The following is a 22,252-nucleotide window of genomic DNA, read 5'->3' as shown; positions in this document are numbered from 1 at the left end:
ATTATTTTATTGTTAAGGAATCCACTTCTGTGACTACACCCGACTCTAGATTTTCTGGTTGTGAGCACTGTATTCTCTTCCTGCCTCAGCTGAAAACCCAGACTCATGAAGTCCCAATCCCTGTCTCCCTAGGGATGGATGCCAAAGCCAACCATATAGGAGGCTTTTTCAGAGGAGAACACGACTTTGTCTTCCCAGAAGACAAACCCTCTGCTTTGCCTTACGAGACAGTTATGAACCCCATACCACAGACAGGCTGGGACCTGCGCAGGCCTCAGTGTAGATTGGACTTTTTTTAATGTCTTGTCAAGAACATTAGTTTTATTAAATAATTTGATGCATAGACCTCTCCTAGAAATTTGACTATTCATTGAATCAGCCCAAAAAAATCTCTTGATTTCACTCTTAGAATCTGTTTGTCAATAGTATCCATGGATAAAATTTTAACTTTTTTTACATTTTATTTTTACTTCCTAGCATTTTCTTTTAAAAATTATATCAAAAATGTATTCTGGAGGCATCTGGCTATATCAATCGGTAGAGCATGTGACGCTTAATCTCAGGGTTGTAAGTTCAAGCCCTAAATTGGGTATGGAGCCTACTTTAAAAAAATAATAATAAAAAGAATGTATTCTTATGTTTAGACTTAAGTTAGTGATTAAAACACCCAATTTAAGTAGTTTTCCTCCTATAAGGTATGCCTTCACATATGTCTTATGTGTTCATTGTGGTCCATTAGCTTTGATATATGATTTATCTTTTAGTAGAAAAATGCTAGGTTCTTTCATCACAATTACAGTCATTGGTCTGATAATCCCGTGAGTCAATCTACACAAAACAAGAAGCTCATATCAAACTCCTGGCAGGTTTAGTTAAAATTAAAATGCATGCTCAACTGTAGAGATTGTCAAGTGTGGAAATAATATTTGTCCAGCTGGACAGCTTTCTTTTGTAGTTGCTAAATGAAAGTTGAGATTCTGTCTGCTCCTTGAAAGCTTCTGTGTCATGAAGGTAATTTGGACTGTTTGTGGTTTGACAGGGATTATTAAAATCAGATGAAGTGAAGGGAAGCAAGTGTGAGAAAGCAAAATTGACACTGACACTCTCTATTATTTGCAGCTTGGATCATGATGACTATGTTGATATGATAGATTCACTGTTGAGATATGTTAAGCAGCAAATAAAGTAAAAAGCGAGTATAGTGATGGATTTTCAGATTTAACATGAAGAAATCCTATATGTACTTTCACTGATTGCTTTTTAAATAGATTTTCAGGTCATTTCATATGAATCCGCTTTAACCAACAACAAATTATACTTGTATTGTACTATAGAATTAAAACATATTCTGCAAAGGCAATAAAACAGAAGATTAAATATTAGAGAAATAGATCACATGACTAAAATAATAGAAGTTTAAAACTAGAAGGGTCCTTAGAGACACTTTTTATCTAATTTCCTTTTTTTCATAAATGGAAACTGGAAAGGGTTTTAAGTTACCACATTTAAATTTTATTTGATAGCTTAAATGTTAAATCCTGATTTTTCACAAGTATATTTTCTTACCTCTTCACAATTTTTAAAAAATGGTTTAAGTTGTTAAAAAGCATTTAAAAAATGATTTAAGCCACAATTTTCTTTGACGATAATAAATGTTATAATTTTATGTGGCCTATAAACAATATTATATACATTGATGAAGTAAATGTGTTCCATAAATATGATTTCTTCTGCAAACATCCTTAGCAGAGGGAGTTTATAGCCAGGAGGCTATTTCAAGTTGTTAATCAAGGACAGTTATGGTAGAAAAATATAATTAAATATGAAGAACTATATATATAAAAGAAGATAAAAAGCCTGGGTTGTCCTATGCATTGTACAAAACCTACAGTGGTATTTAAGCACGGTAATGAATTGTTTGATTTGGTTTTTAAAACAATAAGTTGAATGCCAATATGCAAGTTGGAACCCAACTCAGTGTCCTACAATTCAGTTTAATTCAATTCTGACACTGTCTGGGGTTAACACAAACCCCACAAAGTTAATGACTCAGTCCCGCAAGGCTGTCCCCACTTTATGTGAGAACATCAAGTGACACCTCTCCAGGGGATGTCTACTTCCACCCTGCTGACTACAAATTTGAGGGTTCCCACAGTCCCCTCTTCAGGTTCAATAGGTCATTAGACTGACACACAGAACTTAGTAAAATGCTGCAGTTCTGGTTACAATATTTTTAGAAAGGCTACAACTCAGGAATGGCCACATGGAAGAGATGCATAGGACAAAGTAAGGAAGGAACTAGGGGAGACAAGGAGCAATGACCAAATATATATTTCTTATGAAGGCACAAGATGTGAATCTTGGAGGCCAGATAGGAGGTTTTTCTGTTTTTTTCAGCAATAAATAATGCCATAGGTAGGACACTGGAAGCACATAGAGGGAGAAGTCAAATTTGAGAGCATTTGGTTACCATTTACTATATTAGGGGAAAAAAAGGTCAAAGAATTTAGTGACCATTTAAGGCAGAGTTTAGCAAACTTTTTCTGTTAAAGGCCAGATAGTAAATATTTTGGGATTTATGGACTACATGTGGCCACTGTAGCATATCCTTTTTGTTTGTTTTTATTTTTACAACTCTTGAGAAATGTAAAAACCATTCATAGTTGGCTGGTCAAAGAAAAAACAGATTGTGCTCTAGTTTACTGACACCTGATTTAAGTTAATAGGGCAAGGAAAAGGAATGATATTAGGTAGATAGTGACTCTGTAATCTAGGAAGAGAAGGCAGTGTAAGGAAAAGATTTTGAATTATACTTTGGACATGTTGAGTTTAAGGGACCTTTGAACCAGCAATGTTGAATTGCCAAATAAGTGTTTGGAATAGTTTTTGGGGTTTTGGAGGACAAACTAGGTTTAGAGATACAGACTTTAAATTTTCAGCATAGAGATAATAGATGCATGAGGTTACTCAATAAAAAAAAAAAGTATAGAATAAGGATTGAAATGGATTGAAAGGGAGGAAAATTTTCTATATTTCCCTTTCCGAGTCAGGCAAGGGGAATAAGGATATTTGGGAAGACTACAACATGAGAATTAATAGGAATAGATTTTTTTTTACGATCCAAGGAGAATGAAATCCAGTGAATAAAAATAAAATTTTTAAAAATTAAAATACTTTAATCTGGTAAAATTACATAAAAAGAAGCAATAGCTTTGAATGAAGAATGCATAGGGAAGTAATTAAAATGAGAAGTAAATTCTAGAGAAAACCTTGTGGTGAATATCAGTGTTTAATGCCAGAGATGAGAGAGGAGCCAATAAATATGTTTATTAGTTTAATAAAATAGTCTGGTTAATTGAAGCAAAGAAAAAAATAGTGGCTGTTTCCCAAAGAACAGGGAGAAAATTTATTGTGTATATCTGACAGAACCAAACCAAAACAAACCCAAAAAAACAATCTTTATGAACTTTCAGTCCCAGAAGGACAGAAACTAGGCAATTCTAGGGCCTCAGCCAAAAAAATCTATGCACCTTCACTTGGGAGGCTGGATTTAACTTGGATGGTGTACCTCCAAGTAGTTCCCTATTCCTGCCTTCATTCCAACTTTCAGAATTTATTTGCATCTGATGGTTCAGTTTGGGTCAGATGTCTAGCTTGGATCAGATAGTTATGACCAGGAAAGCTGGGTATGCTAGCATAGAAATTGACCACCATTTCCTATCCATATATTGTCTGTCAGCTTAAAAAAATAAATTTTAGCTGGTTGGCTACCTAATTTGGGGACTCCTACTGGGAGCCTGTGAATACATGTGTAAGAGGCAAGGAAAGAACTAGTACTTTGTACTAGTACTTTGGAAGATTGACAAGAGAGGAGACAACTTCTCCTCTCTTACAGAAGGAGTAGCTGTCAGTACCAAACTAGTGCAGAGATTAAGTATGATAGAAATTGAAAAATATTTAGTCACTTTCAGTGTAAGGACAGAGACAGAAATCAGATTGCTCTGAGTTGAGAAGTAAATGAGAGATGAGATAAAAGATTAGGGATTATGGACGCTGTTTGCTGAAGTTGGGCTATGAATGGAAGGGGGCCCTAGGGAAGGTTTTGTTTCTACAAAGCAAGAAAGTGGAACATGTTTATAGTCAGCTGAAAGGGATATTGATGATACAGGACTAGTTAATGATAACTGATGGAGCAAAGTCCTAGAAGACATAACAGGGTATTTCAGTGGATAGAGTTATTCATGAAATTAATGTTAGGTTAATAATATTCCAAAATTTAGGAGAACAATATCACATTAATATGAATTGCTAATTAACACTATTAACAGCATTTTAGGAGAAATTCTAAAACCCTTGGAACATACTGTAAGACCTACATCCTTTAGGGGTGCCTGGGTGCTCAGTCTGTTGAGCCTCCAACTCTTGGTTTTGGCTCAGGTCATGATCTCACAATTCGTGAGTTTCAGCCCTGTGTTGGATTCTTCACTGCCAGTGCAGACCCTGCTTAGGATTCTCTCTCTCCCTCTTTCTCCCATCCCCTGCTCTCTTTCTCTCTCAAAAATACATAAATAAATAGACCTAAAAAAAAAAAAAAAAGACCTACGTTCTTTAGAAGCACCAATTTAGATAGAAAGTGCATACTAAGTTTAAATCATTCTCACCTAGTTATTAAAAGAAAATTCCTTAAAAATGTAATTGACACATTTTATAAGCAATGTTTGTTATTCCTAGTTGAGAGATAATACAATTGCCTTTTTAAAAGTATACCATAACTTAAACTTTCTACTAATGCAGATGTACTGCTTTCCAAATTAATAAAGCTTTTACTGTGCTTGAAATTTCATTAGTTAATCCTTAACCCTATGATTTGTGATTGTATTTAGGTCTAATCTAAAAATATAAAATTTTATAATTCTTAAGTCCTGTGAAATGCATGAGTGCTAAGTTATAAAAGAATGTGGAGATTAAAATTTCACATTATCTGGGTTTCACTGTTGTGTTAAAGCAAGAGATGGCTAGGATTGCATATTTAAGATTATAGAGTTATTAAAATGAAAATATTTTCTACAAAGAGAAATACGTTGAAAAATAAAGAAAGCGATGTCAGATTTGGTGAGTAAAACATATGACAGTTAATTCTGTTTGCTTGTCAAGCTACAATAGTGTATTCTGACTGATCCTGTCAATTTCTGCTTCATACATGCACATATTTAAATTACTAATAGAGGAGTTACAATGAAGTATTTTATATTTTATCAAGGCGGATTTTAATAGCCATAGCATGTTACTATGTGTATTTATTGGATGTATATTAATATTCTCATGCATTTAATTATAATAATCAGAATTTCCACAATTATTAATAGAAACTATAGCAGTCTGTGGTGGAAGTCCTAATACATAGATGAGAGTTGAGAAAATAAATGGAATAGAATATCAAGTTCTGTATTTCCTAATGTAAGAGTTTCATGCATAAGGAATCTTAAATGACTATCAACAAATTGAGATCCATCCTAGTTGTCTCCCAATCTTTGGAGAGGCTAAAACATTAAAATTTCAACTTCCAGTAACTGATGAAAAGAAATAAATTTCTAGTGACTTTGAAATATCATAAGGGGAAGATCTAGCCTTAAAAAATTTATTTTTGGAAATTTATAGTGATTTTAGGGATAGCTGTCAAATACATACGGCAGTAAATAAGTCAATACATATAAGATGTAAAATAGTAATTTTTTTTCCTTTTAAGTAGAAGTCTACACAGAGAGGCAGTTTATAGCATTGTGATTAAGGACTCTGAATCTCAGCTTTGCCACTTCATATGTAAGGGATCTTGGGCAACTCACAAACCTCTCTGTGCCTCAGTTTCTATATCTTTAATATGGAGATTATAATAATACCTGACCCATAGAATCATGGTAAGGATTAAATGAGTTCATATATATAAAATACTTAGAACAATGCATGGCCCATATAATGCTATATAAAAGTTAGCTGTAATTATCATAAAAATAACTATTCAGCCATCATACTTTTAATCCATGTCTTAATGAATGAATTTACTGAACTACATAAAATTTTCAAGATTTATTGAAAGTTAAATTTTGCATTATATAATATTGGCAAGACTTTGTGAATGATCCAGAGAACTACTTTGTGACTAGATATGGATGGAGAAGTAAAAATGAGCCAAACTGGAATAAAAGGCTGGTCAGAATTTAAGAAAGATGACCTGGGGGTGCCTGGGTGGCTCAGCCGGTTGGGCATCTGACTCTTGATCTCAGCTCTGGTCTTGATCTTGGGGTCTTGAGTTCAGGACCCACATGGAGCCTACTTTAAAAAAAAAAAAAAAAAAAGATGACCTAGTCAAAGTTTATTTTCACTCTGCTACTTTTATTAAACCAACAACTCAACCTGAACCAGCAATACAACAAATAATACAAAGAATATAAAGAATACAAAGAATAATAGGTCAGGGACACATGATGTCTGTGAAGGTATGTCACCCTGTTCCTTGTGGAGGCATAATGTCCAAGGTCAGTTGATCTCACACATCTTTTGTTGAGTGAAGAGTGTGCCAAGTCAGAGAAGCCCAGAAACAGGCACTCGCTGCTTGTTAGGATATTTTAGCAAGCTAGGGGGTGGTGGGTAAAACATTAGTACTGGGTATCTACCTATTACCATGAAAGAGTATCTTGCTGCCTCACATTTCCTCTTTTCTCATATTATTTCTTGCTCAACTATAGATTCCACAAAAGCTTTTTCTTTTCTTTTTCTTTTTTTAGAGAGAGTGAGCAAGAGAGCACAAGTGGGGAAGAGGAAGAGCATATTAAGAGGGAGAGAATCTTTTTAAAAAATTTTTTTTTCAACGTTTATTTATTTTTGGGACAGAGAGAGACAGAGCATGAACGGGGGAGGGGCAGAGAGAGAGGGAGACACAGAATCAGAAACAGGCTCCAGGCTCTGAGCCATCAGCCCAGAGCCTGACGCGGGGCTCGAACTCACGGACCGCGAGATGGTGACCTGGCTGAAGTCGGATGCTTAACCGACTGCGCCACCCAGGCGCCCCATGAGGGAGAGAATCTTAAGTGGGTTCCATGCTCAGCACAGACCCTGATGAGGTGCTCAATCCCATGACCCTGGGGTCATGACCTGAGCCGAAATCAAGAGCCAGCAGCTCAACCAACCGAGCCACCCAGATGCCCCAGATTCTGCATAAGCCTTTCATGTAACAGCCCTGGGAAAGGGCAAAGGAAATCATTTAAAATGGCTTTGAGTACATGATATAAGAAAAATGATGGTATTAATGAATAAAGTTCTCCATTGGAAGAGTTAATGGGCGGGGGGGGGGGGGGTAGTTAGAAATATGTCCTACTCCTTCCGTTCCTTAAAGAATACAACAAATTTATAGCCAGAGGAAATCTCAGAGCCTAATAAATCCATCCATCTCATTTTATAAGTGAGGAATGTGAGCTCTCCCTCTTGAGAGATCAAGTGTCTTACTCAAGGTCATTAACAGAATGAGGATCTGAACTCAAACCTACTGATTCTTTGATTCAATGGTGTTTAGAGTTAAATGTGTTTTAGTATAGTGTAACGTTTTGAAATTTGTTTAATTAAATGTGGAACATAAATTTTTAATTAATGAAAACATTTCCTTACCATGCTGATTAAAAGTGTTTTTTTTAGGCTAGACAGTAGGACTTCAGGTAAAGTAGAGGTGGTAGACACATTAAGTCCACAGTTTGGGCTGAGAATCTCAGGCATCTGACCTTCCTCACTGGACTTTTCCACAGAGGAGAAATCACATGGTCCTACAGTTTCTGCTTTACTAACTCATTTTCAGTGTAGATTTCTTCCCACTGGTTGGGTTTTCTTTTTTCACTTTTTTAAAAGTGTATAGTTGAGAAAAGTGTATGCATGAGAAAACATGCATTTGTTTGGTTACACAAAAAAAAAATGACACTCTGGATTTTTATTCTTGAAGAAACAGAAAAAAAAAAGGATAAAATGAGGATTCTAATCATATGTGTTTAAATAATGAAAAAGAGACCCTAGGTTAGAAAGTATTGTTTTAAAATATGGTAAAAGACAAGATTCCGAAATTACTTTCGTGGACTTTCTTTTGATCACATGAGGTTTGATTTTTTTTATTGCTTTAGTTTAATGTTTTCTGGCTGTGCTTATAATATGTACATATTTTATTGTAGTCACTGTTCTTAGGAATTTATAGCTCAACTGCTATAATTTGCCTATGGCTGAAACTTGATCTACAGATGTTTGGCTCAGATATAATTCTTCAAACATTACTCATTTTTAAAAGGCAATAATTAATATTAGATTGGCTGTTAATACTTGTTTGAAATATTAAGCACTGGTTTTTTAATCTTATGCCAAAAATGATCAGAAACATTACAGGAGAATGAATATTTAAAAATAGTACTGTGGAATGACAATTTCAAAAAGAAAGCATACTTTAAAAAGTTTCAGCTCCCATTTTTGATTGATCTTGCATTAGGTTAAGCTACACAGCTTCACAGTCTCTTCCTTTTTCCACCTATAATTTTTTAAATTTTTTAAAATTTATTTTGAGAGAGAGAGAGCACAAGTGAGTGGGCTCAGGGCAGAGAGAGAGAAAGGGAGAGAGAGAGAATCCCAAGGAGGTTCTGCACTGTCAGCACAGAGCCCAATGTGGGACTCAAACTCACAAACTGGGAGATCATGACCTGAGCCAAAATCAAGAGTTGGATGCTCACCCAGCTGAGCCACCCAGGCACCCCTCCCCCTAAATTTTTTAAAGGTTGGTCTATGTTTCTGAAATACCACTGAGGTATTTGTCAAGTTACATTAGTCCCTTAATAATTCACTTTTTTGTTGTTGAGGTCCTACTTAGTTATGTCTTACTTAGAGAATAGAGTGCTCTTTCTACTGGCTCCCTTGTTTATTGTCTTATGTTTTTACTGTCTCTGCTTCTTTAGAGGAGAGACTGTCATTCTCCCTTTCATGATACCCTCATGATGCCCCGGCACAGTGTCACACGGTGGACCTGCAGAGTGCTTGAAAGGACATGGGAGGTCTGGTGTGTGTGTGTGCTCATGCCCATTCAGTCCTTTTTTGTCACCACATTCCTGCAGGGATCACTGCCATTCCATTGAGAAAAACCTTTAAATTCATACTTTGTAGCATTACTTACACAGGCTACTCTCCCTTTTTAATTTATTTCTTCTGTTGGTCCTGTGCGTCTCTATTTGTTCAGGTTAATTTTCCATCCTATTTGTTCTATTTTGCCAATCAAGTTTTCTCTCTTATCCTTGCTCTCTCTTTACCTATAAATGTCATTCTTGCTTCTCTTGTCTTTCATGACCATGGAACCATATCTTAAATACAGAAGCATCATAGATCTATGGTGGTCACATGAAAATTCTGAACCATCATCATTCTGGTACCCTGTTGTTACCAAGTGGCACTTCTTTAATGTATTATTTGTATTTATTGATTAACTTATCTACTGAGGTTAGATAGAGAAAAATCACACAACTCTGTATCGGGAATCCTTTAAAATGATGTCACCAACCCCATCTGAATGCTCAACATGTTTCAGCCCATTATTGTTTTACTCCATTTCAATGGAAGACATAACATACATTTAATACCAACATAGCACAGAACAGCACATTTTCCTTTAACAGCATTTGCAAGCACAAATACCACAAAATAATACAAAAAGTTTAGTGAAATGGTAGTCAAGAGATATTTAGGGATTATGTAAGTTTTGAATTTGATTTTGAGAGTAATGATGAATTCAAATTGGCAAGAGAGGTGTTAAGGTTCGAAGAGGTTTCAAATGAAGACAAAATGTACGATCAAAAACCCCATGAGAGCAGGCATAATTTCTTTTTAAAGTATTTGTCTTCATTATATATGTTTTAACAAAAAGGAAAACCACAGGCCCAAAAAGGTGTCACTCAGACCAAGTTCCCAAACTGGAGCTTAATATCCAATCTAATTGCATTTTCACCTTCCACCAGAAATATGGCCTTACCTAGTTATTCAGGAAATTGTCCTTTCCATCAATGCCAATAAGTCTGCTACTTGAGTCCTCTCTATCCTCTAGAGAAAGATGAGGTATTCTGCATGATAAGACCTCATACTTTTTCCCCTAGAAAACAGCCTTGTCTGGAACAACACACTGCTTTTGTTAATAACTCTTACGTCCCCACCCTCCTCTGTAAAAACCCTTCATTTTTCACACCTCCCGGGAGTGCCTCTCTTTTTGCTAGATGAAGTGCTGCCTGACTCATGAATAGTTTAGCAAAGCCAATTAGATCTTTACATTCACTTGGTTGAATTTTGTTTTTTCACATGTATAATAAAGTACTCACTGCAAAAATATAGGAAAATGCTAAGTATAAAGAAAATAAATATCAACAGTAGTCAAAATATCCAGGGATAACCATTTTATTTTTTTATTTATTTTTTTATTTAAAAAAAATTTTTTTAACGTTTATTTATTTTTGAGACAGAGAAAGACAGAGCATGAACGGGGGAGGGTCAGAGAGAGAGGGAGACACAGAATCCGAAACAGGCTCCAGGCTCTGAGCCATCAGCACAGAGCCTGTCGCGGGGCTTGAACTCACGAACCGCCAGATCATGACCCGAGCCGAAGTCGGACGCTTAACCGACTTAGCCGCCCAGGCGCCCCCACGGATAACCATTTTAGCATATTGGTTAATATTTCCACAAAACTATGGGGCGCCTGGGCGGCTCAGCTGGTTAAACATCCCACTCTTTGTTCCATCTCAGGTCAGGATCTCAGGGTTTGTGAGACTGATGTCCGCATCCGGCTGTGTGCTAACAATGCCAAGCCTGCTCCGGATTCTCTCTCTCCCTCTGTCTCTCTTCCCTTCTGCTCATGCATGTGTGTGCACACACAGTCTCTCTCAAAAATATATAATCTTTAAAAAAATATTTCTGGGGCGACGGAGTGGCTCAGTCGGTTGAGCGTCCGACTTCAGCTCAGGTCGTGATCTCGTGGTCCTTGAGTTCGAGCCCCGAGTCGGGCTCTGTGCTGACAGCTCAGAGCCTGGAGCTTGTTTCAGATTCTGTGCCTCCCTCTCTCTCTGACACTCCCCCATTCATGCTCTGTCTCTCTCTGTCTCAAAAATAAATAAAAATGTTAAAAAAATATATTTCTGCAAAACTACTCTGTATGCAGTAAGTGATTCATTTCTCAAGAGATGAGGCAGCCTTAAAATTTAGAACCAAATAGATCCAGTTCAAATTCTACTTCTAACAGTAAGTAGCTGCTACACGGGCATGTTAGTTAATGTCTCTGGGCCCAGGTTCCTTCCGTTATAAATGAGGGTAATAACTATTTTGTAGAATTATGAGAATTAAGGAAGATGACATATATGTTTGTACACAGTAGATATATAACAAGTCATATTGCTATTTTGCTACTATATTTAAACTGATCTCTATGCCTATTTTCTTATGTTTTAAATATGTAGAATCTGAGCTTATGAGACTTTCTAGTATTGATAAGACAAGTCTTAGCAGAGTATTGATATATAACTGGTTCTGTTAGAGAAGCTAGTTCCAAAGTATTTACTAAGTTTGAGCTTTCTACAGACCCTCAGCTGATCAAATTTTTTCACTGCAAAAGTGAAATTTTATTTTCTTGCAACAGTTTTTGAATGAGTCATCTGAAGAGTTGAACTACCCAAAATGATCCAAAAACATGCTAATACAGAAGCTGAATTCATTTTTAGTAATATTGGCCATTGGATTTAGAAATGACTAGGGAGGTAAGATCTCAGACTCTGCTTATATGGAAAAACTGAGGTTTTGGTACCCTAAAGATATATAATTTCTGGTGAATATATGGTGTTCTATACCTTTTACTGCAAAATATTTTTAAAAAAGGATCTAAATACATGAGAATTTATGTATTTTAGAATGACATTTCTGTGATTATTCTGTATTGGGACTAATTGAGTTTACAAATGACAAACCTTGTGATGCCACCGACTTTTATATTAAAATGTTTTAGTTGGATGTTTCCCTTTTAAAATAAAATCTGTGCAAAAAAGAAAAGCTTTATCCCAAGACTACCTCATTGAAGTTCCAGATGATGCCTGTGTGAAATTCAGCTATTTTGTTTTGGATAATGAATTAGCTGAATTTGTTGCAATTAAATAACTAAAGATGAGGAAGTCCATTAGTGTTGTAGCCTCTGCAAAACTTTTTAGACAGTTTGTCAAGTATTTTGGGTTTATCTGAAATAAAACCACATTCCCCAATCCTTTTTCTTGTTAATATTTATTCCGTGTATATTTCTTATAATTTAAATTTCTCATTTCATTTATACCGTTAGTCATTATGTACTTTATAAGCACTACTTTATATCCAAAAATAACATATCCCTAAATAAAATAGATCACATTCTACCCCATCTCCATCATTTTTAGTCTGTTCCATTGCCCCGCTTTCTTGTATTCACAGCACTTCTCACCATGTGATCTTTTATAAAGTATACCTGCTTATGTGTTCTTAAATGAGATAAAAACTCCATGAGGGCAGAGACTTTGACTTGTTGCAGTTGTATCCCCAGCTTCCACAGCAGTGCCTTTTACATATCAAACATTCAAGAATATATATGCACTGACTGAATGAATGATTTGATAGTGGGAAAATGCATGTCTCTCTAGGAAGAGTAGAATATGTAAGTTTTAATCAGTTATAAGTACTTAGGTTGACAGAGGTGATAGAGGAATTCAAGGAAAATTCTGCCTTCTTCACATATAAATAAGGGGTATGGGATGACACTTTGAAATTTGGAAGTTACAATTTCCAGGTCAGTGTGTTGACAAGGGTGGAGGGAAGGTGTTGAATTCTTGTTGCTGCCACCCTTGTTCACAGTGGTCTATGTGGTTTGGGATCGCCTTTGCAGCTCTTGGTTACAGTGAGAAGCAGCAGGATGCTTGAGTAGTCTCTGAGGGGTGCGGTTTTGTTCAGCTTTCAAACCATAGAGAAGTGTGAAAATCAGGTCACACCTCATGCAAATTAAATAACAAAGCACTCTATACCTAGCTTAACAATACCCTAGTTTTCCTACTGCTGTATTTCATTTTACCTATAAATGAGAATTATTATTTTTGGTTTAGGATCACAACTTGAGGTGTTTTTTTTTTTTTCTTTATTTTTGAGGATGTGACATGCTTTTTATTCTTATTCCACAGAATGGATTGGGGAGATAAATATTCCCATACTTCTTTTGACCTACATTGTTTGTTAAATTCACTTCCTGGAGACTTGGAGTTTAAGCAGATCTTCAGTGACATTGATGAAAAGATAGAACAAAATGCTACAAGGTAAATATTGTTAATTATTTAAAACTAGTTGGTTTCATGTTTCATTTACACAAACTTTACCTGGTCTAGTTTTAGTGTTTTCTACTCTTAGATCATTTTAGGTTTTCATATTATTAATTTTCCTGAAAAAAATTGATTAAACCCTCTTCCCTAGAATTTAACATTATTAGTACTTTAAGACTCAAGGGGTTCCTGGGTGGCTCAGTCCTTTAAGCGTTCGTCCGTCTTTGGCTCAGGTCATGATCTCGTGGTTCATGAGGTTCGAGTCCCACATCAGGCTCTCTGCTATCACTGTGGAGCCCGCCTACTAACCTCTGTTTCCCTGTCTCTGCCTTTCCCCACACGTGCAACAACACTCTCTCAAAAATAAATTTAAAAAAACTTTTTTAAGCAAATGTGACTCAAAAATTTAGGCACTGCCTTCAAATAGGTAAATTAAAGTTTATTGAATTTCTACTAATGTTTTCTTAGAGTTTGCCAATATTGATGACCTGGATTTTCATTAACATGTTTAGAGTTAAGCAGCTTCACTTGATAGATAAGCACAGAAATTAAAAATTTCAAATTACAGTATTACAATGGTAGTATAAGGCCATGCATTGCTTGAGTTGTTGAAAGAGACCAAAAAAAATGTATTATTTTTATGTAACATTTGTCATTATAAGTCACCTTCCCACGTGGAAGGCCAGAGACTCCATAGAGAGTTGCTCTGCAAGGTTAATCTTTATCACCTACTCCAAAAGTTAGTGCTACCAAACATTAGGAGTAATGGGACAGTTAAGCAGTTTGCCATTAGATGGAAGAGACTTTGTCTTTATATGTGTTTTGGGTCCTAGAATCAGTTCACCTATTTGGATCCTTTTGGTCAAAGGTTCTAATAATTCACCTCATGTAGGTTATAAATATGCAAACCACAGTACAAATTTCTAATATAGAATGAGACATAGTATTTCCTTTTTTAATATATAAGGTATAGTTAATATTGAATTGTCCAAGAAACCGAACCAAGCAAGTGAAATGTTCCTATCTATGATTTTTTTTCATGTTTTATATAAGAATGCAGTCTATTTTTTGTCATAACAAAGGGCATAAATAACTTAAATTCAGAAGAAAGCATATTTTGGGGGAATTATAATTAAAACCAAAATCTCCCATCCCAGACATTCCCTCTACAAAGGCAGAAGAGAATAAAAACACTTCTGTTATTCAGCAGGCGTTAAACCAGAATGCATTGCATATCACAGGCTGTCTGCTAAGAGATTGGCAAGTCAGAGCTGGGCATCGCACCCCTTCATATAACCTGGTAGATACAATCCATAACAAACATGTTTTCAAGATAAACAGTAGCTAGTCCTCACGTAGAGGATTTGGCATGGCAGCATATTTTTTCACGCATAGTTCATCCTAATTTTACCTGTGTTAGAGGATACCTTCCTTAGCTAATTGTCTTTATCCTGAAGACAAACACACTTCTCATATCTCTAGGACAGAGTGATTTTGCAGATTGGAACAAAGCAACCACTGAAATTAGTCCTTGCCCTTCATCAGGAACTGGAGCCAGGAGCCATTGCGCTTGGTGTCTGCATTTGGAAAAGATGGCTTCCAGGTTCTTGAGATAGTCCTGGTTGAGAAAGCTGACAAAAGATCTAATCTAGTCGTCTAAGGGATATATTTCAAAAAGATGAAAAAATACTTAAAATTATAAAGTTCAAAGATAAATAAGTAAAAGGAAGAGAGGGAAATCCATTCCCTTATTTTCAACAGAGAGAATTAAGCCTTTTATTTTTAATTTGCATTGCCCTTACAATATACATACATATAGACGTATATACATACATCTATCTATCTATCTATCTATCTATGTATATATATATATGCATACACACATACATATGTGTATGTGTTTATGTATAGTTTTTTTAAAGATAGCATATATGTATGATGTAACCATACTATAGAGTGTGTATTATAATTTGTATATAAATATAAAATAACTGTGTTAAACTTTAGTATAATTACATATTATGTAATTTATATATTATATATTTGGATATTTTATGGCACAGTTTTTAACCCAAAGAATCTTATAAATGGAAATAGTATTAGCTTAAATATATTTGTAAGTAATTTATCTAAATTCCAGAGATGGTTATATTGAAACAAATTTTAAATAATTTTTAAAAGGTAACCTTTTTTCATAATAGCATTTAGGCTTTTTCAAAATAAAACAAATCACTGAACTCTGATGCTTTTGTTATAGAATGCTTCGTTTTTATTTGCTATACCATCTGTAGTTAATTTCCTGCCCTACCTGGTCAATAAGAAATCATGCTCAGAAGTAAAACAGTGATTAAAATATTGTATTTTGCATTCATAAGTTGTTATTTAGGTCAAAACTCATGTTATTAAAAAGGAAATATGACATGGAATATAAGGATATAATTTTTAAATTAAAAATATTTTATTGCCCATATATTAAAACAAACCTAGAACAGAACCACCTCAAGTGACCATTGATCTTCACAAGGGATAAAATAAGGGAGTAGCTATATGTGCTGTATGCTACATTTAGAATAAAGTCTATTTTTCATCAAATTCAATTATGTTTTTATTATACTCTAGAGAATAAACATAATAGTATAGGGTGTATATATTTTTTAGAATAAAATACTGAATAATAACCATGGCTCAGAAGAATGTAAATCATTTATGCACTCATTTATTGCCTTCTAACAGAATAGCTTTTAGAAAATTGTATGTCATGACGAATCAGTTATGCCACACTTACACTGCAGTAGTTGAATTACCCTTGGCATTTTTGTATTCTAACAGTTCTATTTATCTCTCAATGGTGTACATTGAATAAGTAATGAACATCTGTATGATATGGGTTTACCAGATACTTTTTAAAGGAAAAAACACAAGTAATTCATTTTTAAATATGGTATTTTTCCTTACCCTTGAATTTTTAAAGTTGTGTTTCTAGCAGTGACCCTGAATTCTAAGTATAAAATCCTTCCCTCTTCTTAATATCATCAGGTTTTACGAGCCACAGGGTCTTTTGTTTCCCCAAAGCAGTGATTCACCAGAATGGAGTAGAGTGCCCAGGGGTCAGTGAACCTTCACCTGCCCTTCAAGAGAGGCTGTCATTCTCTCAGGCCATTTTCTCTTCTACATCATCATTTCCATTCAAGTCAGAGCTAGGTGACTCTTAAGTCTGACCGTGGAAATCAGTGATCGCAAATTATTTACTTTTAACACATATCAAAATTGGTAACAAGAAGGTAAGTAACTTGCCAAAGAGGAATACTATGAATGTTGTACTCACATTAGTTCAGTAACTGAAAACTGCACGTCACTGAAATATTTTTTGAGCTAAATGGATCTTAAAGTTGAAAAAGATACTGAAGAGTAGAAGTTTTATTGGAATCACAATAAGAATTTTTTTTTTCCTCTTAACTTTCAGTTGGATAGATACAATTTTATCATTAAAAGTTTATTTTACCTTTCTGTTTTCTAAATATAGAAGGTCTTTGTGTGTCCTTCAAGACCTAAGTTTTACCTACAAAAACAACAAGAAGTGTTATCATAGATAATATTTGCCTTAATCCAGGAGAGGCCTGCGGGGTGCAGAGCATTAACTTTAAATTGTGACAGGACGTTAGATACATGGTTTCTGTAAATTTAGTCATGCTTATTTACAGAGGATACATATTCCATACATTACATTTATTTTCCACATAATGCTTAATTTTTTTATATTTATATATGAAGTCTTGGGGGGAAGTTTTCCACATGATGGCCTAAAGTTCTGAAAGAAATAACCAAAAGAAATTTTCAAATAAGCTGTCAACATTGGGCTTGTCATGGTAGAACCACAAATTTGCCAGTGGACACACATATTCACGTTAATATATTTTATGGCCATAGCAAATCAGATAAAGTGAAAATTAGTCATTTCATACACTGTACTATTACTATTTGTGGCAGTATTTTGGCACTTAGGAATAAAAACGGGATACTGATATATACATACTCCTTTTTTAAGTTTAGTGTTTGTACTTCTCTCATGTGTTTCTCTATTCTCATGTATTCGTGACAGAATCTGTACCTCTTCTCCTAAATTACTCCACAAGACTAGGCTACATGGAAAGAAACCCGAAAGCTTTCCCCATCTATCCTTGAACCTAGAGTGAGACTTAAATAGGCATTTTCAGTTTCCCCCATCAGGGCTCTTGTCCTTCTCAGAATGAATAATGCCTCCAGGCAAACAGCATCCTGGGCCTCAGCTCTGTAACCTAAACTTTCCATGACTCCATTTACATTTGCTGCTTTTTAAACTTATCTGGTCCTCCTACTGAAGCTCTCAACCTAAAGTCTAGTGATGCGTGCAGGTAGAAGTGGAGATAGGCGAGAAGACAGGAAAGATGAGCCATGTTTCATGGTGGCTTGTGGACCTGCTTTCTTCCCTTGTTTTTTCTCTGTTAGCTCCTTATTTGAATGTCTGTGGTGTTCCTAACTCTTTTCTGCATAGTCCTGTGTTGTGTGCCTGCAATACTGCCCTTAGACCTCTGCTTTAGGTAAGGTAAAGTAGCTCATCAGATGATTATTAAGTGATCCTTTCAAGCAACACATGGGTTTTAAGTGTTTGACATTTTTAAAAAGTGTAACTTTTATTTTTATGTGTGTTAGCTTCACCTGCTCTTGGTCCAGAATGTATAAGGCAATAACGGATTTTTATTTGATGATTTCTTTTCGTTTTTGTTAATGTTATTTTTGAGACAGAGAGAGACAGAGTGTGAGTAGTAGAAGGGCAGAGAGAGAGAGAGGAAGACACAGAATCTGAAGTAGGTTCCAGGCGCTGAGCTGTCAGCACAGAGCCCAACACAGGGCTCGAATCCATGAACCACGAAATCATGATCTGAGCAGAAGTTGGGCACTTAACGGACTGAGCCACCCAGGTGCCCCAAATTTAAGATATTTTTAAGGATTATTATTATCATTATCTTTCCATGGGAAATAGCAGGAAGCAAGTGTCTGCTTGTTTGTAAGTTGTTATGATAACAAAAATAGAACAATAGTATACTAAATATCCATCCAACAATAAGATTGAGCCAACAATAGTTAGGCCCCTGTTTCTCAGGGAGAAAGGTAGTTAATTGGCCACTAGGAAGTAAGTCCTCTTGAGCTAAGAATCAGGGGTGCCTGGTGAAGACCTGGCCCACCTCTGAGGGAAAGAATAGGACAGAGATACTAAAAGAGAACTGAGCCACGGTAATGAGATGTGACTGCTGTGGCTGGCTCATCTTTCCTGTTAGATCCATGCCCTGAGATCTAACCCAACCCTGCCAGTTTTCCCTGGAAAGCGCCTAGTCAGGGATTCAGCAGAGTCAACACTTTGTCTAAAAAGAGTCACTATCAGGAGCACCTGGCAGGCTCAGTCAGAGGAGCATGTGACTTGATCTTGGGGTCTTGAGTTCGAGCCCCATGTTGGGTGTAGAGGTTACTTACTTACTTACATAAACAAACAAAGAAACTTTTAAAAAAAATAAAAAGAGGGGCACCTGTGTGGCTCAGGCAGTTAAGCATCCAACTCTTGATTTCAGCTCAGGTCATGATCTCCTCATTCGTGAGTTTCCAAGTTTGAGCCCTGCATCAGGTGCTGTGCTGTCACTGGAGCCTTCTTGGGATTCTGTCTCTCCCTCTCTCTCTGCCCCTCCCCTGCTCACTCTCACACACACACTCTCTCTCTCAAAATAAATAAACCTTAAAAATATACATTTTTAAAAAAATAAAGAGTCCCACTAACACAACACAGCCTTTGTTAATTACAGTCCTAATTTTAGAATGTCTGGACTAAATATTTTTCTTTGGGATGGTAAGGGAGCTGAGGGGTGGATCGGGGGATTTGGAAACTGGGATTATTACTTCCTTCATCTCTACTTTAAAGACTTCAAGTGCTCAGGGCATCTGGGTGGCTCAGTCAGTTAAGCATCCAACTCTTGGTTTTGGCTCAGGTCATGATACCACAGTTTGTGAGTTTGGCCCCATGTCAGGCTCCATGCTGACATTGAAGAGCCTGCTTGGAATTCTTTCTCTCCCTCTCTCTCTCTCTGCCCCTCCCTTGCTCACGCTTTCTTTTTCTCTCAAAATAAATAATAAACATTAAAGACTTCAGCTGCTCAACACTGCCTTAAATAGTCCTGGCACAAAGTAGGCTAGAAGACAGTCAATTAGGCATCTATTGTGTTTGCTTTATCTTTAACTAGTGTGAGGCTAGATGAGTAGTATGTGATAGAAGATGCTGTCATCACATGCTAGTTTTCTTTTCCATTATGTATTTGAAAATACATACATGAGTATGACTCATGGAAGATTTCAGACAGCAGAGAAAGGCATATATGAGGAAAAGTTCAGTACAGAAGGGTAGGCTCTGACCCTCGTAGTCTTATTCTTCAGAAGTAACCTATATGGTTAAATTATTGTAAAACTATGCAGAAGTAGTCTCTGCATATGTATGCATGCACCCAAACATACTTTACCTTTTTATACAAATGGGAACTATATGATGTACTATAGTTAGATTTTTTTTTTACCTAATACATTTTTTAAATCTCTCCATATAATTTTACCTCATCTTTTAGATTTCACTCATTTAGGTGTGCAACAATTTATTAAGCCATTTCCCTCTTTTTTCTTAAGTTTTTTTGTTTTTGTTTTTGTTTTGAGAGAGAGGTAGAAAGAGGTGAGAGAGTAGCCCTGCCCTGTCAGTGCAGACCCCAATATGGGGCTCGAATTCACACCGTGAGATCAGGACCTGAGCCAAAGTCGAGTCAGATGTTTAACCGACTGAGCCACCCAGGCACCCCAAGCCAATTCCTTCTTGATGAACGTTCTATTCTTTGCAGTCTCTCTGCCTTTACTTCACACATGCATGCATATGTGCATTCTTCCTTCATTATGAGAGTTTATCTACAAGATGATTTCTTAGAAGTTGTACACTTAGCTGTTGAAAAATTGTTCTCCAGCAATGCTAAAACTGTCTTCTTTCCCAGAGGCAGTATAGAGCAATGCATGCTGTATGTGCCTTCCTACATGGATGTTGTTAAACCCTCACTTGTAACTTCCAGTCAAACCTGTTGTCCAGCACAATGATTGAATTTATCCAGGCAATGGAAATAAAGATGTAGACTAGTCTCACAACCTTGATATCATGACCTGAGCTGATATCAAGAGTCCAACGCTTAACCAACTGAGCCACCCAGGCACCCCCCAAGTTAGATGTAAATTTAAGAGAGAGGAAAAAAAAGATGTGCTTTGGGATGTAATGCCAGGCTGACTCCCATCAGTTCCAGCTTACTCTTGTACTCCCAGGATGACTCTGCCATTGATTAGAAGCTGGGGGAGTATTTCACATTTGAAATTTTTTGAAAGTGCTGTAGACTTTTAGATTGGCATAGCCCCTACACTAGGTGTGAACTTTCTTGAAGCTGTCTGAACCATGCAAGAGCCTCTCTACATTGCTGTTGTGAGGATTAGTGATATAAAGCAATAAATAACAGAGCGTCCTAACTCAAAAGTTTCTTTCTTTGTTTTTTACAGTTTATTCATTTTGAGAGAGAGAGAGAGAGAGAGAGAGAGAGAGAGAGAGAGAGAGAGAAGGGCAGGGGCAGAGAGAGAGGGAGAGAGAGAATCCCAAGCAGGTTCTGTCAGCACAGAGCCCAATGCAGGGCTCGAACCGACAAACTGTGAGATCATGACCTGAGCCAAAACTAAGAGTCAGATGCTCATCTGACTGAGCCACCCAGACACCCCAAAAGTTCCTTTCTTCCTACATTCCTCATAGAATAACTGAACATAACAACAGGAATCTTGGGAGGTTATTTGTATATTTCAGATGAGAGATAAAAAGAAACTGAACCCAGTCTTTCACAGTAAGAATTGAAAGGGGAGGATACATTTAAGAAAGATTTAAACAGATAGTGTTAACAGGATTTGGTGTTGAGGATGTTTTTTCCTTGCAACTATACTTAAGACATTTTGAAATGACCAAAATCTCTTTGAAATAAAAGATAGTTTGGCATAGATGTTTAATTTCTTACTGTACTTTTTAGCCATTAAAATAGTTTTATGAATCCTTTTCTCAACCTTTTAGAAAGTACTATCCCAAAATATGTTTGTTTCAGGAAAATAAGCTTTTATTTTATGGCTGGCTTATAGTTTAATTACTAATTTTTATATATCAGCCCTCTTCCCTATTAATTACTTATTAATTCCTAGGAATTTTACTAATCTAGTTAGATAAATTGGACTTAGCTAAAAACTGGAAAACTGTTTATCTCATAACTATTTGTGCTTTTAAACATGTGATAGATTGAAAAAGTCTTTTCTTTAGACTGAATTTATGTTGTGGGTAAACAGTATAAACAAGAGCATTAAAAATATGAAATGAATTTTTTTAATGTTTAGATTTCTCTTACTGTAAAAATCTTAATCTCTACCATGACACCTCTACTCTGATTTTAAAAATAAAAATAGAAATTCTAGCTTTCCATGAAAGCATACCAAAATGTTTTCTACAACCTTTACATCAAAAACATTGTCATAATTTTCCCCAATGGAACATACTTTTTTTTTCCTTTGAATTATTATGTGGTTGAATAATAAAAACTCTGTGTTTTAAATCTTGAAAGAACTTTTACAATAAAGTTTCTAGATTTTATGTCATAAATACTCTCTTTTTTTCTCAGTTCCTCTCCCTATCCTCACCTATACCAGCCTGATATTAATAGGCTCTTACACTTTTGTTATTCAATGCTGTCTAACTGTAAGACATCTCAGTCCTTTTTTGGAAGTAAGATACACACCTACATGCATACATA

The 22,252-nt window shown here is 35.9% G+C and overlaps 1 protein-coding gene across 3 annotated transcripts in view; it reads left to right on the top strand.

Annotated features, from left to right (window-relative positions):
• The window catches only part of KIAA0825 (KIAA0825 ortholog), a 385,582-nt gene that overhangs the window by 33,030 nt on the left and 330,300 nt on the right, over nt 1-22,252 (top strand). For all 3 annotated transcript variants that reach the window (XM_047877364.1, XM_047877370.1, XM_047877379.1), the window contains exon 3: nt 13,239-13,370. In XM_047877364.1, coding sequence (XP_047733320.1) covers nt 13,240-13,370 — 131 coding nt within the window. In that variant the 5' untranslated portion in view covers nt 13,239. The remainder of the gene's footprint in view (nt 1-13,238; nt 13,371-22,252) is intronic.

The sequence above is a fragment of the Prionailurus viverrinus genome, chromosome A1, assembly GCF_022837055.1.
Source record: "Prionailurus viverrinus isolate Anna chromosome A1, UM_Priviv_1.0, whole genome shotgun sequence".
Taxonomy (NCBI): Eukaryota; Metazoa; Chordata; class Mammalia; order Carnivora; family Felidae; genus Prionailurus; species Prionailurus viverrinus.
Note: the sequence above shows the minus strand (reverse complement) of the source record. Positions and strands in the feature narration are given on the sequence as shown.